The 22923-nt window shown below is 50.1% G+C and overlaps 1 protein-coding gene across 1 annotated transcript; it reads left to right on the forward strand.

Moving 5' to 3' along the window:
• The first annotated feature begins 300 nt into the window (after nucleotides 1-300).
• LOC103663317 (spermatogenesis-associated protein 31A6-like) lies at nucleotides 301-21240 on the forward strand. Its single transcript, XM_040620136.1, has 8 exons — nucleotides 301-471; nucleotides 2574-2748; nucleotides 7259-7319; nucleotides 7419-7607; nucleotides 8244-9339; nucleotides 10126-12680; nucleotides 13777-13891; nucleotides 21127-21240. Exons 1-8 carry the CDS (start codon nucleotides 301-303, stop codon nucleotides 21238-21240), a joined length of 4476 nt encoding a protein of 1491 aa, XP_040476070.1.
• Nucleotides 21241-22923: the final 1683 nt, after the last annotated feature.

The raw sequence follows: 22923 nt of genomic DNA on the forward strand, positions 1-22923 counted from the left end.
GAATAAAATTAATCAATAAAAAACATACACTACTGCAACTAAGCAGGAGCATATAACCACACATCTACAAAACTCAGAATGTGATTTGCTTCTCCAGGAGGCACTGGAGCCAGGATGGTCGGCTTCTCCAGACTGAGCAAGCCCATCTGGCTTTGATCCTCCCGCAGAGAGCTACCAGCTGGAGAGCTCGTCCGTGCTTTTCTTTCCTTTGGGGAATTGTTGCTAGACCATCCCTCACACACTCCGCATAAGCCTGAGCGTAAAGAATAGCAGTGTTAACCAAAGTTGTGGTTATCGAGAATGACTCTCATCCCCAAGCTAGCACAGTATTATGTCACAGAGATGAGCCTGGTTAGGAAGCTCGGAAGCAAGGCAACTCACGTTGGAATTCACACCGGGTACAGGGCACATGGCTCTGGGATCAGCTGTTCCTGGGATGGATTGGGAGCTCTGACTACCAACCTTATCGGGGTAATGAGTGGTCAGATTGAGCAAGGTGGAGTTGCATAACGAAGAAATAAATGTGGGCACCCATGGCAGGCTGATGCATAAACGAGAGGACAATGGGGCACCTGGATGGCTCAGTTGGTTAAGTGACTGACCGTAGATTTCAGCTCAGGTTATGATCTCAGGGTTAGCAGGGCTAACCAGCGCTTAGCAGGGAGTCTGTTGGAGATTCTCTCTCACTCCCTCTGCTCTTTCCCCTGCTCATTCTATTTCTCTCTCCCAAATAAATCTTTTTTAAAAAAAGAATGATAAGAAAGCCTGCCCAATTAAACAAAATGAAATGCCAGTGAGCCATCGTGACATCTCAGTTTTCAAAATAATAATGAAGAAAGTAGAGAACAACCCATCCTCCAAAACATGCCAAACACCGGGGGCAAAAAATCTGTCCCCTTTAAAAAATGTCCCCTTGGGAAGTATTTTCAAGGACATCTTCTCTTACCCACTCATTGGATTTCTTCTGAATATTTATGGCACGGGTATATAATGAATGCCTTTACATAGGGCATGAATATGAAAACTGCAGGAGCAATCAACCCGGCATCAGAGAATGCGTTGCTAAGGCAATGTCTGGGGCTCCGGAACTTCTTGGCATCGGGGCTGGATGTCGATCTGGCTGTGACTGTGATGGTGTCTGTGGGGTGCTGTCTACTTACAGACACTACTAAGGGGCCAGAGCCACTGACTGTCACTTACCTACCCTGGTCTGTTTAGGGAGAGGGCCAGGGCTCAGAATTGTTAACGTAAGTTGTACATTTTTATTAGAGCAGTAATCCAAAAGTAGAGCTTTCTTTGAAGAGTTTAAATACCGTTTTCCATTTCTGATGTTACGTGCCACTTGAAGGGACAGTCAGCACTTAGCATCAGTGGGACACCTGGGGGTGATCCGTGGGTGTCTGCTGTTGAATAAAGTTGCAAGAACCTCTAGGAGTTCCAGAGAAGCACGCATTTGCTCCAAATAATTTTTTTTTAAGTGAAATCGGATTAGGAATTAGTTTCAGTCCCTTTCTGGCTCACATTGGCCATTTTTAAAAAGGGGTAGAGAGAATGTAGCAACAGCATGAATTTATCAATTTCCACATCAGACCTGTGAAAACTCACGCTCTACGTTCTATGTTCTCCAGAAAAGGACAGACATCATTATGATCACACAAAGCATGAGCACACAAAGTTCACGTACTTTCATATCATCAGCTGCACAGGTGGAAACACATGTGGCCAGCCAGCGGGCTAGGTAACTCTAGCTGGGGTCACTGGAGCCAGGTGAGTTAGTCTGTGTCAAGTCTGCCCATGGACCTGCATTTTAAAGGAAACTCCCTGGAATATAGCATAAACATCATACTGGAAGCATCAATTGAGAGAGGAACCCCGGGCGACTTCCTGCGCCTGCCTCAAACAAATACGAGTAAATATCTCACTGTCAAGGAAGATCCATGCATCATTTCTTTTCTCTTAAATGGCGGAATCAGAATCTATAAGTGCCTTGGTGTAATAGAACAGGTCTTATCAACTTGAAATTCAGTGTGTTCCAGTGTCCTAGTAAAACCTCCTTCAGATCCACTTCGACTTGCTTGGTCTTCTGAGGTTCCAAGAAGTTAATTAGTACCATTTCAGAAAAATCTCCCCGTGGGAGGAAGGGGCTCAGATGGTTAAGTGTCCACCTTTGGCTCAGGTCATGAACTTCAGGTCCTGGGATCCAGCCCTGTGTCGGGCTCCCAGCTCAGAGGGGAGTCTGCTCTCACTCTCCCTCTGCCTCTCCCCCTGCTTGTGCTCTCTCTTTCTCTCTCTCTCGCTCAAATAAATAAATAAAATCTTTTTTTAAAATATCCTAATATCATATATAGTGAGGGATGGTCACTTCTTTTCTTCATTGATTAAAGACTAAAATAACTCAAATTGTTGAACCTTCGTCACATATCCTATTCTGATCCTGGTAGCCATTTGGTTGTCCTTCCTAGGATCCGTTTGGTAGGTTGTCCTTTCATCATGTTGGTGGTTTCCTTTTCTGTGCTCCACAGTTTTTCAGTGCTCTGAAAACATACAAATAACCTATTTTTAAAATTCAATAGCTCCTCCTGGAATATTCTGGAGAAGAGGACAACCACTCACACCTCACCAGCATATATGAGAGCACCTGTGATCCTGCTCCTTCTCCAACATCATTTTTTAGTTTAGCCGATGAGGTGATTGAAAACGCATTACCGTATCCTCCGATGTGTGCAGTTTGCTCTGTCGATGGAAATCGTGGGTAGTGAGGCAAAGTGGATGCAACTTAATTAATCAAAGAAGCTAAAAGGATATAGATTATATGCCGCAAAAGCATCCTCTGTGTAGTGAAAAGGACAACAAAAATCCTTCAGACCTCATCGAACTGGCTTCATTTACAAAAATATTTATTTTGGAAACTAAACTACTCTCTAGATACGAACATGAATATTAAGAAGGTTAGTTCCCTGGGCAACATTTCACTGCAAGCCTGGGAGAAATGCAGAATCATTTGGAAGTTCTTGTCTATTTCAGGGAATGTTCTGTAATCTGGGACTTGCATCTCTCTGGGCCAGAGTTAGGGCAGGTCCTCAACTGACCTTTCTGGATTTGAACAGATGACACAGAGGCACGAACGTGCTCAATGTTACAACCTGGGCTGTTGAGTGAGCACTTCCTGGTAAAGCATTTATCAAACCTTGGCATTCATCACAGAAATGGTAGGATGGTACACCACTGTTCTATCAGTTCAGATTTTATAATGTATCAGACGAAGCACAAGGAAGAGGAAAACAGGGGTGGAATCCATCTCCCTGAGCGTCAGTGGTGTTACAAAGCATGTAAGGAGCAGGATGTCACGTCAGCTCCAAAATAGTGCATTTCGAATGTCTGCCTGTTATAAATACATAGAAATGGTGTGTTTTTCTTATACAAAGATACATACTACACCTAACTATGTAGATTGGTGTTCATAACTAAACAAGCAAAATGCTCCAGACAGGGAAGCCCTATCTAAATTTCTTCAAAAGCAGCTGTAGATCTCAAATGTTTACTTTTCCCCATGTTTTATTTATGAAGATCTCCTTTCTGTTGGTCACTTGGTGAGCTCAGGGCTTGTTAGCCCAAAAGTCACTGGCCTAAATTCAAATACATCCGCACCCCCTCTTCTTTGCTTTAATAAAAGCTCATCCCCAAGTGTGAGGTCTGGTCCGATGTGTTTTCTGTTGAGTCAGGGTCACCTGGCTCCAAGAGCCTGGATCGTGGGCCAGCCAGACCCAGGTCCTGCTGCCTGGCACAGTCCGAATGCAGCCGGGGTGACAGCCACGGCCCAGGACCTTCGTTTACTGCTGAAAATCTCCAGCCAAGAGGAAGCAAGTGCCATCCGCTAAGAACCACAGATCTGCATTTTGTTACTTTAGGTTTGGAAACCATCAGAAAGTGATCTTAGTTGAATCCAGCTTGTCGTAAACAAGTGCAACGTACTGCTTCAAAACTGAAAGTCACATTGGGATCTTTAAGTGTTGAGAACAAAGACGGCTCTGGAGCACAAAGCCTCCTTACAATCAGTTTTTTGCCTCCCTTCCTGATGAAGCTGTTGGCCATTTTAGTTTTGTTACGTTCAATTTTATTTCCAATGGGGTTGTTTACATTACCCTGTGTCTTAGTGTTTAAAAGTTACAAGCTGACATTTATAAATTATATAGAAGATGTAAGGAGTAATGAAAAGAAACCCACAGACATCCCAACCTGTCTAAGAGATGCAATATCATCCACATTTTTGGAGGCGTCCCTACATCCTTCCCCCGTTCATCCATCCTGTTCATTATTCTCAGTGTTTTCTGTATATTTTTACCAAAGTAAATACATCGCTAAATCATATTTTATTTTGTATAGTTTTGAAACTAGAACAAATGGAATCATCCCGTACAATTTTTCTGCAAGTCGCTTTTATTTCTTGCTCAGTAGTGTGTCTACATAATTTACTCTCACGACGTTGCGTTGTAGTTCATGTATTTTAACGTGAGCGCTATACTCCGGCGTATTGCTGAGCACATACCTTCCTCTCGATTAGACTGGGTTGGTCCCCATTTTTTGCTATTACAAAATGGCGGGGTTTCTCTAGCTCTAGCAGTGGAATCGCTCTTTCAAAAGGCCCACCCTCTTCAGCCTGGACCAGGTCATGGTAAAGCGTTTTCCAAAGTGATGGCTCTGACGCACAGCCCCACCACAGTCAGAACACACGTGCACGGGCATGACATCGTCACACAGGCAGCTTTCCACGATGCCAGCAAAATACTCCGTATCAAAGACATTCTCAGAACCGAAACTACTTCCTAGATACTAACGTGAATATCGAGATACTTGGAGTCTTGGGTAGTAGTTCGCTGCAAGCCTGAGAGAAATGTGGAATCATTTGGAAGTTCTTATCTACTTAAGGGAGTGTTCTCAGAAAGAAAGGAGAAATGGGGAGGAAGACAGAATATTTGTGGAAATAATGGCTGAAACCTTACCATATTTGATGGGAAACCTTCATCTATAGATTCGATATTTACCTGCACTAGAGTAAAAACAAGCAGATCCGCTCTTAGATACATCACAGTCAAACCATGGAAAACAAAGGAGGAATTTTGAAATTGCAAAACAACAACTTCTCTTCATACACCAGAGGACCACATTAGATTAACCACTGACTCCTAATCGAAATCAGTGGGGGAAAGGCCCTGAAATGACAAGAGTCAAAAAGCTGAGAGAGAAAAAGTTGTCCAGATGCCTGGGTGGCTCAGTCAATTGAGCATCTGACTCTTGATGTTGGCTCAGGTCATGATCTCAGGGTCCTGGGATCGAGCCCCAGATCAGGCTCCATGCTCAGTGAGAGGGTCTGCTTCTATCACATGCACACTCTCTCTCTCAAATAAATAAATAAATAAATAAATCTTTAAAAAATCGTCAACTCAGAATTCCCTATTTAGCAAATCTGTCCTTCAAAAATGAAGGCAAAATAAAGATATTCCCAGATATATAAACTTACAAGAATTACTAAAGGAAACCTTTGAACTAAAAAAAAAAAACACAAACAAACCTGATTCTTAGATTTGAAAATGCTGGATTTGGTAAAGAATGTGGGTGAGCGTGTGTATGTGTGTCTGTACAGAGTGTTCTGAAAGTGTTTCTGCAGTTTACTCTTTATTGATCTCATAAGCAAAAATGCTAGAAATGTATGAAAACCATACTTTGGAGGTTTAACTATTTCAATTTGTTTTATACTTATTTAGCTTTATAAATTTTGAATAATCATTAATTTTCTAAGACCCTCTAGCTGAAAATAGTGAAGATTAACTAAAATAAAACATCTTAAGATGTTTTCAAAATACACACAGCTAAAGAAGCACAAACGAGATTTGAGTTTCCTTTGTACTAGGGTGATACAAGCAAAAACATGTTATGTGGGGAGACTGGAGTTGCAGACAGAGGGCAAAAGTTCCTCAAAATTAACCAAAATTCCAAGGACAACTCCAGATTTTTAAAAGCTATGAAATTGATGGCGTGCAAGTAGAGATCTCAAGAGAACCAGGTATTATCTGAGTTCCAAGCTGGATGAATAGCCAATTGACAAAGTCTGTCTCTAGCAGGGTGAGAAGGTAGGAGTGTCAGGCCCGCGAGGTTGGAGGGATGATGAAGCTGCAGGGGAGGGGCTGTGGTCGGGCTACTTGTGTCCCCTTCCCCTCCCTCAGGAGTCCTTTGTGACCAGACCACAGCTCTGTGATGTGGGCCTGGGGCTTATGTCCGCAAGTTCACGCCCAGTGCTCAGTTGCCTGAGGGCAGCAGTGCAATCTGGCACTAACGCTTTTCAGAGGAAAGAGATGGAGAATTATCTCTTCCCTCAGAAATGCATTACTGGTGGTTGGCTGAGCTCCAGTCACACTTCCTGGGCAATTAATATCATCCTTGCCCTCCTGTGTGGACTGGGGCTCTTTTTTCTATTACTCTCCTTCCAGCCTAATGCATCCTTACCACCGCGGACGAAACACAGAAACAGCAGGAAGGTAAGGAACCCTTGGCCCAGACCCAGCAGAGTATGATTCTATCTTCTTTTCTATAACTATTTCCACTTTCCTGAATCACTGGAGAGACTCCTGAGATAGGAACGAATAGAACACCGTCCATCAAGGGACAAGCCAGACTAGGCAGGGGTTAGAGGGGCACAAGGATTTCTACCCGAAGATCTCAGGCCAGGGGTCCAGGTGTGGTGGAGAGCTCCAGGACAACGTCCCAAACACAGTGACCAGTGGCCGAGGACCAGAAACTACCAGAAGCTAAGAGCGGCATCTCTAGCAGAGGTCAGGCCCCCGAGCACAGGTTCACCAGCCACCTTCCCAGGGCAGGTGTCTCAGAGAATGTTCCTCTGTCGGGGCTGATTGAGGGCAGTGCTGAGCCAGAGGCCCCGAGCAGCGGCTGGAGTGGGGCTCTGGCCTCGGGAAGCGGGGTCCTACGTGAAGCAGCTCAGATGCGCCCACAGGTCCGGGAATGTGTGTGTTTCTTGAGCAGAGGAACAGTGACAAAGAAATTTCTCATGTAGAAAGTCCTTCTGTACATTCTTCAAAGAAGGAAAACTGAAAACACTTTTATCCATTTTGAAAAGGAAATGAGTAAAACAAAGGAAAACCACAGCCCCCCCTTAGTGAAATGTAGGAAGTCACCTTGTTCACCAGCAGCGAGCATCTGCTGCTGGGGGTGGGGGTCCCAGCCTCCCCGTGTTCTCTCATCTCAGCCTCAAGTGGAGCCACGGAGACGGAGAAGCAGCAGCAAGAAGAAAAACCAAACTCTGAAAGGTGAGCGCCTGCCAGTCAGCCCTGAGCGCCCCAGTTCCTCCGTCCCCCCTGCTCCGAGGGCCCAGCCCCACAGTCTCCAGGACAGGGCCCGTCCCTCAGGAAACGGAGCCCGGGGGGCGTGGGAAACTCCTGGGAGGACGAGCGGAACCTGGACGCTTCCCAGATTCTGGGCCAGAACGAAGCCCCAAGGGGCTGGAACGGGTGTACCGAGCAGGGGTCCCAGGGCCTTTTCGGGGAGGTGGGACCTCCAGCTCCAACTGTGGACAAGTTGTCCAACTTCACTCCTCTGTGAGGAGGCGACCCGCTCCTTTCTCCCCCAGCAAGGACATGAATGGGGAAGCACTTTGTAAAGGACAAAGCGATCCCCATCATGAGCCTTGTCATCACTGTGAGGGCACGTGGCCCTGGACACTGATGTTTGGGGCTCCCGAGTCTAATCCCCCAAAGGTCTCCCCTAAAGGGACATTGCACCCAGCCTCCTGTAGGACCCCTGGGCCCCCGCCTTCAGCTGTGACCCAGTCTCCTGTTTCTAGCTTTCAGAGATTGCCTGCAAGAACTGGAAGAGGTTCAGGACCTGTTTTCCCTTCTGCAAAGGTAAAGAATCTTCCCCCTTTTCTCCTGGGTGGTCCTCCCAGAGTCTATGGTGTGACCCCAGGGCTGCAGGCACCCTGGGGCTGTTCTGGGGGGCTGGGAGGAGCCATGGGGACAGAGTGTGGCTGAAGCCCTGGGGTGAGGGACAGCGGGAGCATTGTGAAGTGGGTGTGGGGGCTGGGAGGAGCCATGGGGACAGAGTGTGGCTGAAGCCCTGGGGTGAGGGACAGCGGGAGCATTGTGAAGTGGGTGTGGGGGCGTGGGAGGCCGGGGGGGCCCACCCCCCCGCCGCGGCTGCTCCTGGCTGCAGCTCATACCTCCTGTTCCCTGCAGCCATCTGGGGAAGCTCACTGACCAGGGGGGCTTTCATCAGCTCTTACGTCAAGCAGCCCCTGGGCACGTGCGCAAAGCAGCGCCTGCTGGAGCCCATCAACCGTGCAGGGAGCCTGTGGAAGATGCTACTCCCACCGTGGCCGCATCACCTTCCCCCGCTCCTCCGACAGGAGGCCCTCCACCTCTGGCCTCCACCGTGTCACCAGAACCAATGACCTCCTCAATTTCTGTTCATTCACACTACTCCCTGAGTACTTCCTGGCCATCGGAGCCTTCCCTTCCCCCGTTTGGACTTTCACACCGGCCACTTGCTCTTCTCCCTTCCCCGCCATGTCTCTCTCCTTCGGAGGCCGGCCGTCCACTTCTGACAGCCTCCTCGGCCCCAGCGCGGCCAGACTCTCTTCAGACTCTCCCTCAGTGTAACTCAATGGCACCTCCACTGCGCTCCATCCCACAGAGCTCGTCTCCACACACCCTTTGGTTAGCTTCTCCTGTCCCAGCCATCACGGGCCTGGGCCGCTCAAGCTGTCCCATTCCAGCCCTGTCCTGGTGGCAGGAGACTGCCAAAGCCTGGGGCCTCTCCACCTCAACACGCTTGGAGTCCCATCAGGAGCCTCTCTCCCACAGCCCACCAGGGGCCTTGTTCTGGGGAGACCCCACACACAGACAGGGAGAGATGAGAATCCCCCCTTTCATCAACCCTGACGTCCAGAAGCTTCTGGAGATACTAATCGCCAAGAGAACAGAACTGAAGATTTGGAAGGAGAAGGAAAAGAAGGAGAGGTCAGACGGCCACCTGAACTCTTTTGGGAGAATATTCAAGTCACCAGGTGACAAGCAGGACACCATGGGTTGCCAATCCTTTTGGAGCATGAGCGGCAAAGCAAACCAGCTGCTCGGTCCTGAGAAGCCTCCACATTCCAAGATTTCGGCGGACAATTTACAGCAGAAATGCAGCCAGCTCTTCTGGGGTCTCCCCTTTCTGCACAGTGAGTCCCTGGTGGCCACTGTCAGGGTGACTGATTCCTCACTGGAGTTCCCGTCTGTCATATTCAATGAACTCTCTCATGCCTTGCCACTCGAAATTCAGACCAACGTAGCTCCACGTCTTTCACTGACGCAGTCCTTACCTGACACTTTGGTCCAGCCCCAACCCTTGACCCTGAGCTTGTCCCAGGCCCAGCCCCTGCCTCTGGATCAGCCCCAGCCCCTGCCTCTGGCTCAGTCCCAGCCCCTGCCTCTGACTCAGCCCCAGCCCCTGCCTCTGGATCAGCCCCAGCCCCTGCCCCTGCCTCTGACTCAGCCCCAGCCCCTGCCCCTGCCTCTGACTCAGCCCCAGCCCCTGCCTCTGACTCAGCCCCAGCCCCTGCCTCTGGCTCAGCCCCAGCCCCAGCCCCAGCCCCTGCCTCAGCCCCTGTCCCTGCCTCTGGCTCAGCCCCAGCCCCAGCCCCAGCCCCTGCCTCTGGCTCAGCCCCAGCCCCAGCCCCAGCCCCTGCCTCTGGATCAGCCCCAGCCTCAGCCCCTGTCCCTGCCTCTGGATCAGCCCCAGCCCCTGCCTCTGGATCAGCCCCAGCCTCTGCCTCTGGATCAGCTCCAGCCCCAGCCCCTGCCTCTGGCTCAGCCCCAGCCCCAGCCCCTGCCCTTGTCTCTGGATCAGCCCCAGCCTCTGCCTCTGGATCAGCTCCAGCCCCTGCCTCTGGCTCAGCCCCAGCCCCTGCCCTTGCCTCTGGATCAGCTCCAGCCCCTGCCCCTGCCTCTGGATCAGCTCCAGCCCCTGCCCCTGCCTCTGGATCAGCCCCAGCCCCTGCCTCTGGCTCAACCCCAGCCCCAGGCCCACCTTGCACCCTCTGTCCCAATTGGACCACCTTCTCTTCCACCCAAGATGGGGACCTGTGAGGTATCTTGCCCTGCATCCCAGAAGACACCATCTTTCATTTCAAATGCAATTCAAAACCTGGAATGTCACTTTTTGAAGAAGCAACAAGATGGGGACTGGACCTTACCCGCTGTGGTGAAAAGATCTCAGGAAGTCTTTAGCCAAGGTCCTCCCGACCTTCCACAGGATGCCCAGGCCCCCCAGGGCCACGGGGCAGTCTCTGTTCTTCCCGGGGACTTGATCAACTCTGAGCTCCGGGAGCAGCTGGAGTGGCACCTTTGGAAGAGGTTGATGAAGCACCAAAGTGGCCTGCCCCGCAGGATCCAGCTATCTGTGAAGCTGGTACAGCCTCATGGAGAGTTCCAGAAGGTGCCAGAGGCACACAGCCGGCACAGGCCTGCGTGGTCCTCTGAGTCCACAGATGGAAGCTGCCAGGCTGCACAGAAGCCTGGTTCCAGGTACTCGGCAAGGACCGTGCCAGGAAAAAGCCTGGGTAAGGATTCAAGGTCTAGTGCTGGGAGGATCCAGAAAGATCTGCACAGGGCCTCAGCAAGCTCTCCAGAGAAGGCTCCAGGAATAAATTCTGAGGAGTCAGACACAGACTTAAGGCCCTTAACAAGCAGCGCTGACGAGGAGCCCCCAGAGAAGGTCCTGAGAGCCCATTTGGGCAGGAAGTTGGGGCAGATCAGAGAGGGTCAGATCCCTGCGGATGTTCACCATTCCAGGTTCGCTGCCAACCATGCCTCGGACCTCCCCGGAACGCCAAGCACTCACAGGAAAACTGGAAAGCCAGCATTTTCCAAGGGTTGGGAACCCTACAGGACCACCGCCCATGATTTTTCCATCCTCAGTCCGTACACTCAACGGATGCTAGAAGCACACATTATAAGGTTCCGGGTGAAGCACAGATGGAGCCTTCCCCTCAAGGTCCTCAAGCCTATAAATCTCTTTAAGTTGAAAAAGAGCTTCCTCTTTCCCCGGTCCTCCACTCCCCGCTTAGGCACCTGTGCATCCAAGACCCGCTCGAAAACCAAGTTCTTGGGAAAACCTCCTCAGCCCCATCAAGGAGAGGTGATGGGAGAGTCCATTCCCACCTCGGGGGGCCCCCTCCCTGCTCCCCAGCCCTCATGTGAGGAAATCCAGCCGGGCCTGGAAGGAACCTCATCTGGTGATGGCCATGGGCCCTGCGAGGCCCCTCTGGCTGGACAGGAGGCCAGGCCACCTTCTCAGACCCTCACATACAGCTTTGTGGGCAGAATCTGGCACAGTGAGACGGCACAGGGGACTCTTACGAATAGCAGCTTGGAATCAAGTCCAAGTCCAGCAATGGCCACAAATGAGCCACGGAGGGAGAGTGGGAGTCGGGCCTCACGAGACTCCTGCTGTAGCGTAACAGTCCTTGAGCTCAACTTGGAGTCCCAGTATTTGAGTGCCAGGGAGGAGGCCAGGGAGGTGAGGGAGGTCGAGGAGGCCCCTGCTTGGGGAGTCACCTCGGAACCCGGTGTGCTGGCCAACAACCAAAGCATCAATGCAGATCTGAGAAGATCAAGGTCTTCAGGGAAAAGTGACAGCCCCTCACCACCTACAAAGTTGGTCGCCCAAGACCCAGAAGAGCGATGCCTTGATGCACAGCTTAGAGAGTTCGAGCTCGGGAAGTTGGTGCAGTCAGAGAGCCAGCCTCAAGATGAGGCCGCCAGCGTGCTCCTTCAAGACTGTGAAACCGGTGTCCTCCTTCAAGACTGTGCCACTGACAGTCTTCTTCAAGACTGTCAGTCCGATGTGTTCCTTGCTGCAGACATCTTGGCCTCTCAGGGATCTCTGTCTGGCTTCCAGAGTGGGTCCAGTGAAGACACATCAACTTCCCAGATGCTGTATGATCGCAAATCAAGTAGACAGAACAGCCAAAGGCAGCCAGAGCCCCCGGGACTGCAGGACCCATATAAGAGACCTAGGAAGTCATCTGTCCCCACTGATGACAGAGGGTGCTACAGGAGGCCCCGCCCAGGAGAGCCTGAAAAAGAGTTGTCAGAACTAAAGATCTTCCAGATCAGTGAGATGAGACATCCCGTCCAGGAAAAGGAGTCAGCACAGTCGTCAGGAAGCAAGGTCTGTCAGCTCTTGCTGAAGAAGGAGGAGGCTCCTCCTGAAAGCTACTTCAGAAGAAGGTTGAGGAACTTTCTTCAGTGGTTTTTTCCCAATAAAGGCAAAGGACTGGAAAGTTCCCTTCAAAAAGGCAAGTCTTCATCATCCCGGAGTCGGGCAAAAGTCAGAGGTAGATCGGGTGTGGACAGTGCCCCTGCAGAGGCTCAGGTGGTCCTGACAGCTGTGGGACAGATCCTCGAGGAGAAAATGGTGCCTCACCATGGAGTCAGGGCGCCGGACTACAGCTGGTGCAAAAGGGACCTCCAGGCTTCGGCAGGTCCCAATGTCTGCTACCACAGGGTCCTCTCCTATCAAGAGCAGAGGAGGGTGATGAGAGAGACAGCCTCCTGTCAGCAAGCCACCCCCAAGAGCCACAGCTGTGCCAACAAGACCGAGTGGATCAGAGGCAGGGACAACAGGTGGGCCTTCCCAGCCAGGGTGCCGGGGTGCCCAGGCAGACCCTGCCAGTACGCGTCCACGGTGCTGGGACCTTCAGGCCGCCCTGCGCACCCCCACTGCCCCAGGCACTGCCTGCTTCAAAGATACGTCTCATCTGGCCAGTCAGTGTGTGCTTCTCATGCCTTTCCTAGTAGGGCAACTTTTCTCCAAGAAAAAATGCAAACGGTGCAGAGAAAAACTTTTTTTTCTCATGTTAGCACATCCTCTATGGGCTAATGGCGTCTTCCTACCACAATATTTGTTGCTTCCCAAAATATATGTTTTTTTCTCATGAGAGGTGCTGGCCTCTATTTGTGCCCTGCTGGGGGGAAGGGAAGGATCAGGGTCTGCTCTCCCCAAGGGCCTGCTTTGGCTTCCAGAAGGGATGGGGCCCCCACCCCCTCCCACACACGCCTTCGGTTTCCGTGACATCATCATTAGGGCAAGATGAACAAGACCCGAGCCCAGGATCTGGCTCTGCCCGTCCTCTCCTGCTTTCTCTCTGCCTTGACCTTGTGCGGCTGTAGGGACGGTCTGCAGAGGCAGAAATCCCCTCAGGCTCCTGGACGTGTGGAAGACAGAGTCATATGTCAGGGTGGGGTGTGGAGTTTGGAGACATGCAAGGTTGGCCCTGAGTGCAGAGGTGGGAGAAATCCTGCCCCCAATCTCCTGGCGGGAGGAGGGGACAGCTACCCCAGGAACCCTTCTCTCCTTGATGAAGCTGGGTTGACATCAGCCTGGAGCCCCTCTTAGCTCAGTGTCACCCCTCTCCTTTCTCACACTCTGGAGCAGCAAGGGAGGAGCAGACTCGGTTCCAAGGGTGTGCAGGTGGGGAGCACAGAGGCCACTAGGACCAGTCTGCCCTGCCCCAGAGGAGCGACGGGCCCTGCTCACCTTCTGGGGATGGAGCAGGGGTGTGTCTGTGAGGCAGGGGGACACCGCACCTAGGCTGGGATGCCAGGAAGGAGGCAAAGGGACTCTGTGTGCCCATACCTGGTGTGACGACCAAGGACTCGTGGTGTCCCACTGCCACCTACAGGCCCAGAGAAGTCGGAGGCCTCATGGCTCTCCCCTCAGGGTCTCCACCCCACTCCAGCTGCCAGCCCAGGTGGAGAGAAGCCACCTGAGGCTCCCACACAGAGGCCAGGTGCCCAGAGACAGCAAGGCCTTTGGGCAGGAACTGCACAATTTGGTAAGCCTGCATGGAACGGAGCCTTGGGACAGACTTGTAGGCTGTGACCTTTACTAGCATGTGTGGCCCAAGGACGGCTCCCAGGGGACTGGGGGGACTCAAAGGCCAAGAGACTGGCCTGGGTCACCTAGCAGGTCTTGCCTGGCTCCCCATCTTGGTTACCCCAGAGCCGGGAGGGAGAGGAGTCCATCAGATAGGGTTTGTCCCACACCCAGCTGGGAGGGACCTGTCCAGAATGAGGGTGCAGTCCAGGAGGGACCCCCCTGCTCCCAGCCCAACATCATCCTTTGCCCCCCCCCCACATCACTCGCATGGTGGAGAGTCCCGTTCCAGGAGGGACCCCTGATCCAGATGGCAGCAGGCATGGCTCTGCCCCCACGCTGTCAAGACCCCACATGTGGGAGGGGACCCTGGGTGCAGGGCAGAGTGGGCACGGGCCTGCTCTGCCGCCGCTTCTCTCTGGAGCCAGGTCCTGCCTCTAGGCCCCCAGGGTGGGCCCAGCAGTGACAGTGCAGCCAGGACCCAGGGGAGGCGGGACCAGGACAGAGGGCGCCCCGGGCCCTCAGGAGCTCAGAAGAGGGTGACCCAGAGCAGGGTCCCTGAGTCTGGCTGCTGCTAGGTCCTCCCAGCGGCACCGGAGGTGAGTTCTGGGATCTGGGGAGCCCGAAGTGCACCCCACGCTCCTGTCGGGAGAAGTGCTACGGACAGGATGCTGGTGGAACAGCCAGAAACAGGAAGGAGCAAGTCCCTTTGCCCTTCTCCTGCCAGACGGTGCAAGGAGGCCAGAAAGGGAGAGCCCCACGCTGAGAGACCCCCAAGAGCCCTCTGACGGGGACCCACAGAGACCTCTGACGGAGACCCACACAGAGACCTCTGACGGAGACCCACACAGGGACCCCACAGCAAGACGCTACACAGAGACCTCCCACAGAGACTCACACCCAGAGACCCACCGAAAGACCTATCGCACAGACGCACACAGAGAGGCCTCACCTGCAGGGACTCCACACTTAGAGACGAACACCAGGAATCCGGCACAGAGCCTCCTCTCCGAGAGGCCCCACACACAGCCTGCCCAGAGACCTCACAGGTGCTCTTTAGGGGCCGAGCAGCCACGCAGTGACAGGGCCTTCACAGGGGATCTGAAACCACTCAGCTGACGGCCGCACAGGACGAGAACCCGTGGCCATGCCCGCCCGAGAACCCCTGACTTGGGACATTGTCGGCATTTTCCCACCCGGGCTCTCCACTTGGGAAACGCTCATGAATGTTGATCCTTCATTAGGTCCTTGCCCCCCAACAAAAGAATTACAGATTCCACCTGCAGATCTGCGAACCACCCCCCCCTTTTCATTAGCTTGAGCTCGGCCTGCAGGTTAGAGAAACAAAAGCACAAGCAAGATGCCACCAACCTCCAATGAGAGGAAGTATCTTATTTGTCCAGTTTTACTAATGTCTAGTCAAAGGATGTCCATGTCTCATTCTTTATTTCACGGGAGACAAGATCTGAATTTAAGACGCCGACCTCCTTCCTTTGGAGACGTGGTAAAGGCTTGCGGCTAGTGCTGCAGAAATAGAAGAAACCAGCAGAACTCTGGACTCTCACCTCCCAGGGCGGCTGGGGTGTTATTTTGCGCATAATAGCGGTGTCGGGTTTGTGAGTTTTGTCTTATTTTTAAATGAAACAGGCTCACAGTTATGTGAAGATTTTTACAAATGAGTAGGTATCTAGAAATATTTCTATTTTATCCTCTGGTAAAAATTGTGCTTTTTAAATTCTTTTCCTTAAAATGTGGTAATGCCCTCAAATGGTATTATACGTATTTCCAGATGTGACAAACCCCTAATGTTCAGACTAGCTTAAACTGATGTACTACTTGGGAGGGTTCACTTTTTAAATAATTCTTTAAAAATGCACATTTTGCAAGGCTCAGGCAATGAGGCTGCATTTTGGATTCATTATAGGGCTAAAAAAGGACAGGTTGTTTCAAATAGTTAGAAAACTTACAAAATATGTCATTTAATCTATACGATATGCACATGGCCTAATTACTGGAAGGGACATCTTCATATCTAAATTGAAGAGAGTGTACGTTCATAATCAAAGGATACAGTAATAATCAGTGTACGTGAAAGTTCATAAAAAGCGTGCACTAAATCATCAAAACCCTCACATTAGAGATCTAACACTTTCCAAAGGGTGCATTTTAATGAGAGTATATGCATATTTTTTGTTGCTCATAAGCAACTCGCTTTCCTTGCTTTGTTAAAGTCTATTTTAATGACAGCTGCCAAGCACGTGTCCCTGGTGAAGTCTCTCAGATTATCCATCAGGATGACAGTGTCAGTCTTCATTAAGAGAAGCAGAGCTAACATGAAGGCTCTTGGGCCCATTTATTTCAGCAAGAAATAACCACCTATCCTCCATAAGTTACAAATTCATAACTATTTTTCTGCCTTAGTCCCTGACGTCATTGAATTACAAAATGATGCAATATGGTCATGCATGTCCCATGGTGTTGGATAGTATTTTTATAATGCGATTAATGCAGAACAGGTTACTGATCGGGGAAAAAAAAATGGGGCCAATTAGGAAAATTTTCATCCAGGAAATGCCTTACAAAGAGCAGTATATCCTTTTCTAGTTGACTCTTAATCAGATTTAATGGAGTGGTTATTATTCAGTCTTTCGAATTAAAGTCATCCAGGGTGGCCACGAAGTCTGCAAACATAGAAAAACGTCCATAATAGTTTATCCCTATGACATGTGAATGTGTTTCCCTCACTAACAATTCATAGGTCAGTAAACTGTGTAAAATTTCAAGGAACTAATGTGCGTTAAAGCAACATTTCCATCAGTCACGGCACACACACCTGTCATAGGTAGGCTCCGATGATTTGTGGGTACATTTTCTACCACATAAACTTGTACCTTCACCCTAGACGAAACGGTTAAGGGGTTCAATCTATTCGAAAAATACTGTGAATATTTCCAGACTTTATGGCTCCCTGTATTTTATTTTTAACAAGATTCACCTCCTGTAAATCTTACGAACGTTTCACCATTTATAGATACCAAACAGAAATGGAAATCGAAAACTAAACACAATGGAGGAAATAACAAACACAGATCTCCATTCTGCTGAAAATGAAGTGATTTTTAACCCACCAGGCTCTCTACACGATACTCGGGGTATGTTACAAGCTTGGTTTTGAAAACAATTTATATTTAAAACAGGCCTCACACTGATTTCAATAAATCAGGTATTTGAGAACAAAATGTGGAGGGTGGCAATTATGTGATAACTTTTTATTACTCCACAGGGTAAAGATCTTTTCCCAAAAGGAAAATAAAATGTATTCCATCTACAGTGTTCACCCTTAAGAGCGTTTCCCTATTGATAGGTCACAATATTAATCTCAGGTTCGTACACTTTTACCTTATCACGAGAAACTTCTGGAAGCGTTCCCAAATACAACAGCTCCACTTTCTGTGGATTTCCCAACTGCCGCGTCTCTCAGGTGGGTCAGATCCATAACCGTTTCCAGGAACAGGGTGGGTCTTGAGAACCGAGCCCCTGGCCGAGTGCATGGCTGCTTCTCCCACACAGACGCACGTCTCGGTGACTCGGGTGTGCTGGGGGACCCTCCCTCGGCCTGCCCCCCCTCCCCGCATCCTGCGCTGTGGTACCCAGGAGAGCCTGTGTCAGGCACGCGTGCCCTCCACGGCCACGCTATACCACAGATGAAAGTAACTTGCACATACTATGAAACAGTGCACGCCAGGCAGGGGAACCCCTCTCACTGCAAACGTGGGGGCCATGGCTCTCCGGCTGGAGGCCTGTCTGTGCCCTCTTTCCCCACTCACCGTAAGGATGTCTGCAGCTCTCCCTCGCTCCTCTGAGCCCAGAAGCTGGACGCACCCCCACCTACTCCCTGGGGCTTCACAGTCTTTGCCATTTACTTCCAACAACCACTTCTGCCAGGCACACTTCTATCAGCTCGCCCTTGAACTTCAGAAGTCAGATTTTATTTATTCATTTGTCAGAGAGAGAGCCTAAGCAGGGGGAGCAGCAGGGAGAGGGAGAAGCAGACTCCCCGCTGAGCAGGGAGCCCGATGTGGGACTCGATCCCAGACCTGAGATTGTGACCTGAGCCGAAGGCAGACACTTCATCCACTGAGCTACCCAGGAACCCCTGTACTATTTTTTATTTAGGGACAAAAATATGTATCTGTTTAGAAGAATTTAGAAGAGCAATGAGTGAAGGAAATGGTGCCTGTGGGCCTGACTAGAACTTTCCTCCTTGGGCACCTTGTTGGGGGCTCCCAGACCCTGTGTGGCTGCTGCCGTCCTGGTCTGCAGGCTCCGGGCAGTCCGGGTCTGCTTGCCTGAAGGCAGGCACTCCTGTCCTCTCCTGTCCCTTGCTGGCCGGATGGACACAGGACAGCATCCACAGCTGAGAGCTGTTTATTAACTAGCTCTGTTTTCTTGGGCACATTTCATGCACCCTGTAGTCCTGTTTATCTCCGCCTTCTTTTGCGATCTCAGGGGAAAATGGATAGCCAACGGTAAAATCATCCTACTCGAATGACAACACACATGAAAATTTTTCCCATAATAGTGGTCTCAGTGTGATAGCCACCTGAGTCTGTGAGTCTGTTTCTGATCGGCTTCTTTCTCGTAGTGTTAGGCGTTGAAGCTTCCTTCATGTCTTTTCACAGCTTGAGAGCTCATTTCATTTTAGGACTGAATAACAGTCCGTCGTCTGGATGGACCACAGTTTACTTATCCATGCATTTACTGAAGGACAGCTCGGTTGCTTCCAAGTTTGGGCAATTAAGGAAAAAGCTGCTAAAAGCGCGTGTCCAGGTTTTTGTGTAGATGTAAGTTTTCAATTCCTTTGGGTGAAAAGGAGTCTCCAGTGAGAGTGCTGGATTGGAGGGGAGGGGCACGTTCGGTTTTGCAAGAAAACGCCAAACCATCTTCCAACGTGGCTGCAGCATTTTGCGTTCCCTCCGGCCACGAATGCAAATCCCCGTTGCTTTACGTCGTCATGAGTATTTGGGGTTCTGCGTTTTGGCCATGCTCCTAAGTGTCTAGGGCTACCCCACTGCTGTTTTAATTTGCAATTCTCTAACGACACAGAACTGTGACCATCTTTTCATACGATTATTAGCCACCCACGTAACCTCTTTGGTGCAGTGTCTGTTCAGATCTTCTGCCCACTTTTTAATCAGGTTGCTTGCTTCGTTATTGTTGGGTTTTCAGGGTTCTCTGTGTATTCTGGATGACAATCCTTAATTGGATGTGTCTTTTGCAGATATGTTTAACAGTCCGTGTCTTGCCTTCTCACTCTCTTGACATTTTCTTTTAAAGAGCAAAAGTTTTTAATTTTTATGATTTCCCGCTTACCGATTGTTTCTTCTGTGGATTGTGCCTTTGGTGTCGTATCTAAAAGTCATTGCCATGCCCAAGGTCATTAGGGTTTTTTCCTATGTATCTTCTATCTGTTTTATAGTTCACTGTTTGGGTCTGTGATCCATTTTGAAGTGTCCTTGTTTTGTTTTGCATGTGGACATCCAACAGTTCCAGCAGCATTTGTTGAAAAGATCATCTTTGTTCCATTGTGTTGTCTTCACTCTTTTGCCAAAAATCAGTCAACTAGATTTACGTGTGTGTGTTTCTAGACTCTCCATTATGTCCCGTTCATCTATTTGCATATTCTCTTACCAATACCACACTATCTGGATTACCGTAGCTTTGCGGTAAATCTTGAAGTAAGATAGTGTCAGTCCTCCAACTTTGTTCTCCTTCTTCAATATTATGTTGACTATTCTGGGTCTTTTGCGTCTCCATACAAACTTCAGAACCAGTTTGTCAATATCCACCACTTAACTTGGAATTTTGGCTGGCGTTGTATTGAGTCTATAGATCAAGTTGGGAAGAACAGACATTTTGACAATGTAGAGTCTTCTTATCCATGAACATGGAATATGTCTCCATTTATTTAATTTTTCTTTGTTTTTTTAAAAAATATTTTATTTATTTATTTGTCAGAGAGAGAAAGAGAGCAAAAGCGGGAAGAGCGGCAGACTGAGGAAGAAGCAGTCTCCCTACTGAGCAAGGAGCCTGATGCGGGACTCGACCCTAGGACTCTGGGATCATGACCTGAGCTGAAGACAGATGCTTAACCAACTGAGCCATCCAGGTGCCCCTAGTTAATTCTTCTTCGATTTCATTCATCAGAGGTCGGAAGTTTACCTCATATAAATCTCATACATATTTTGTTTAAACATACATATTTGTATAAACCTATGTATTGCGTTTGTTTTGGTGCTAAGATAAATAGCATTGAGTTTTTAATTCACATCCCACTTATTCATTACTGCTGTATAGGCAAGCAATTGACTTTTCTAATAAACTGCGATTTAAAAATACTGTAATTTCTTCAGAAAAATTCTCACTCTCTATGGAATAAGTCAAACAGGTTGGTGAGGAGCTGAGTCCCTGTGTCAGCAGAGATCTGTCCCCATGGTCACCATTATCCCATCACCACACCATGGGCTGGACGCTTGAGAAATAGAACCATAAAAATGTGGCTTCTGCCCCTATAATTTATAGTCCCAAGGCTTCAAAAAATGAATTTTATTTAGTGCCTGTTTTTCATAAGTAATAAATGTTGACACATTTTCAAAATAAAGCATAAGAAAAATATTCCCTAACTATAATACTAAATTATGAATTCAGTATTATATTCATCAATTAGAATTGATGGTGAGACATTTAAATTTTTCCCAGAAAAGTCTTCTCATTCTTCATGGCTGTAAGGAAAAGATCACAACAGAGAAGACAAAGAGGAGAAATTAGGGCACTCAAAGTCTAAGGTAGGAAAGAACACAGAAAAAAGTTCCCGCTGACAGAATACATGTGCAGTCTCTTCCTCTTGGCAGTGTTCTCCTTCTCCGTCAGTGAGACCCAAACAGGAACACACCACAACTTGAGGAACTGCTATGTGTCAGGCTCCGTGTTAAAACTAAGGATGCAGTAGTGATTTAAAACATAATTTTCTGCTTTCGTGGAGCATATAGTCCAGAGTAAAAAGCAGACACAAAACAAATAATGTCACAGCCATAAAGCTGCAAGTGTAACCACAGACCATGACCATTGCGTTAAACAAAACGGCTGTCAGACCTGCAGCCCGGAGACGTGAATCTGCTCTCTGTCCACCCCCAGAAAGTGTGGCCGGTGAAGTTCCGGAGCAAACCGTGGTCTGCGGGTGAGACGGAGGAAGTCGTTCAGTGTCCTGCATCCGAAGGCGTGCGGCTGGAGTACCAAGAACAGAAGTGAGGGACGGAGCAGGCCCGGACCCTGCGCCCCCAGTCTCCTTCTCCAGCTGCTGCAAAACCTCTTAATCAATCGCCCTGTGTCCACTCCCTTACCCGTGGCCTGCTCGCAGAGCTGCCAGTGACCCCCCCAAATGTAAGCCTGATCATGCTCCCCCCAAATTGTCCAGTGGTGTCCCATCTCATTATAATAAATCCCAAGCTCTTGCTCGTGCCTTGGAGCCATAGACGGCCTGGCCCCAGGCCTCCTGGCCTCACGCTCACTCCTTCCCCCGCTCCTGGCACTGTGGCCATGCTGGGCTCCGTGCTTGCCCTCAGATGCTCTGGATACTCCTCCTGCTCTGAAACTCTGCACTCTGGAATGTTCTTCCCACCACAGCACACGTTTCCATCACCTACCTCAGTGGGGTCCCCTGAATGCCCATCCGAAATGGCTTCCAAAAGGTCCCTGTTGTCCTTGCTAGCTCGCATCCCTGCCTGACACAATATGAGACACAGTATGTGTGTGTTTATAGCGGGACCCTCCTTACGAAGCCCACCTGCCCTGGGCTGACTCCCCACCACCCCTGGGCCTTCCCCGTCTTCAGCCACTTTTTCCCATGTTTGGGTCCTTAGAGGTTGCTGGGACCATCTGTTTATTCTCTGTGTCTAGGAAGTACAGAGCACAGCCCAGAGCCTGCCTTGGAGCCCCTGGCCTCTGGACAGCAGGACATGGCTGGCTGGCCAAGCACCCGAAGCACGGGGCAGGGGTGGGACAGGGCTGCAGGGCTGGGAGGCTTGGGAAGACCGGGGTCTGGCAGAGTCCAGGTCACTCCAGAAGCCTTATACACATTCCCTGTAGCATGCAGTCGTATTTGCTTTTGGGCTTCGGTCCCGAACGTGCAGGCAAAGCCATGCGCAGGGACCCAGCCCAACCTTGGCTCCTCCCTGCATGACTCAGGACCTGGTCCAGCCAGGGTCAGCCAAGGGGACAGCAGACCCACTGGCAAAGATTCTGTCCTTGACCAAACATTCCTCAGGCCCCCTAAGCAATCTCTTTCACTAGACCCAACCTTGGCCTCCCGGGTCCTCCCTTGTGGAGCCCAGTTGTGGCAAGAATCCTGTTGTCAGTTTGGCAAGATCACCCTGGGCCCTTGGTATCTGATTAAGTTCTGTATCCTCCACCGTCCCCCAGGGGATGTCTGCTCTCCCTGGCCTGACCTCAGCAAGAATCCTGGTAGGACAGTTTTGCCAGACCCTCCCTTACCCCTGACCTTTCGTCTTAGTGATTCTCCATCTACTTGCCCTTCCCACTTCCCCACCCTTGGCTATAAATCCCCCATTTCTTTGTTGTGTTTGGAGTTGAGCCCAGTCTGCCCCCCCTACCCCGACTATAAAACCCCATTGTAGTAAAGCTCATTCACAGGCCATCGGCCTGACAAATGTCATGAGTAATTTTTTCTTGATGCCCCAGGGCCAGCATTGGTTTTCTCTCTGTGTCCCCAGGGCAGCTCAGTCTTGAGGACAAGTCCGTGGGCATGTGGCTGTTGTAGCCCCCTGTTCTTTCTCACAGGTTCTAGGGAGCTGGGGAGCAGGCTGCCCAGGGAGTCTGGCTGCAGGCCAGCCCCAGGAGGGGTGCGCTCTGGGGGCCTCGTTCCCACCTGGCACTGCAGCGACCTCAATGGTGGGAGACTTTGGTTTTACTGGG

The sequence above is a fragment of the Ursus maritimus genome, unplaced genomic scaffold (assembly GCF_017311325.1).
Source record: "Ursus maritimus isolate PB19 unplaced genomic scaffold, ASM1731132v1 scaffold_34, whole genome shotgun sequence".
In the NCBI taxonomy this organism is placed as follows: domain Eukaryota; kingdom Metazoa; phylum Chordata; class Mammalia; order Carnivora; family Ursidae; genus Ursus; species Ursus maritimus.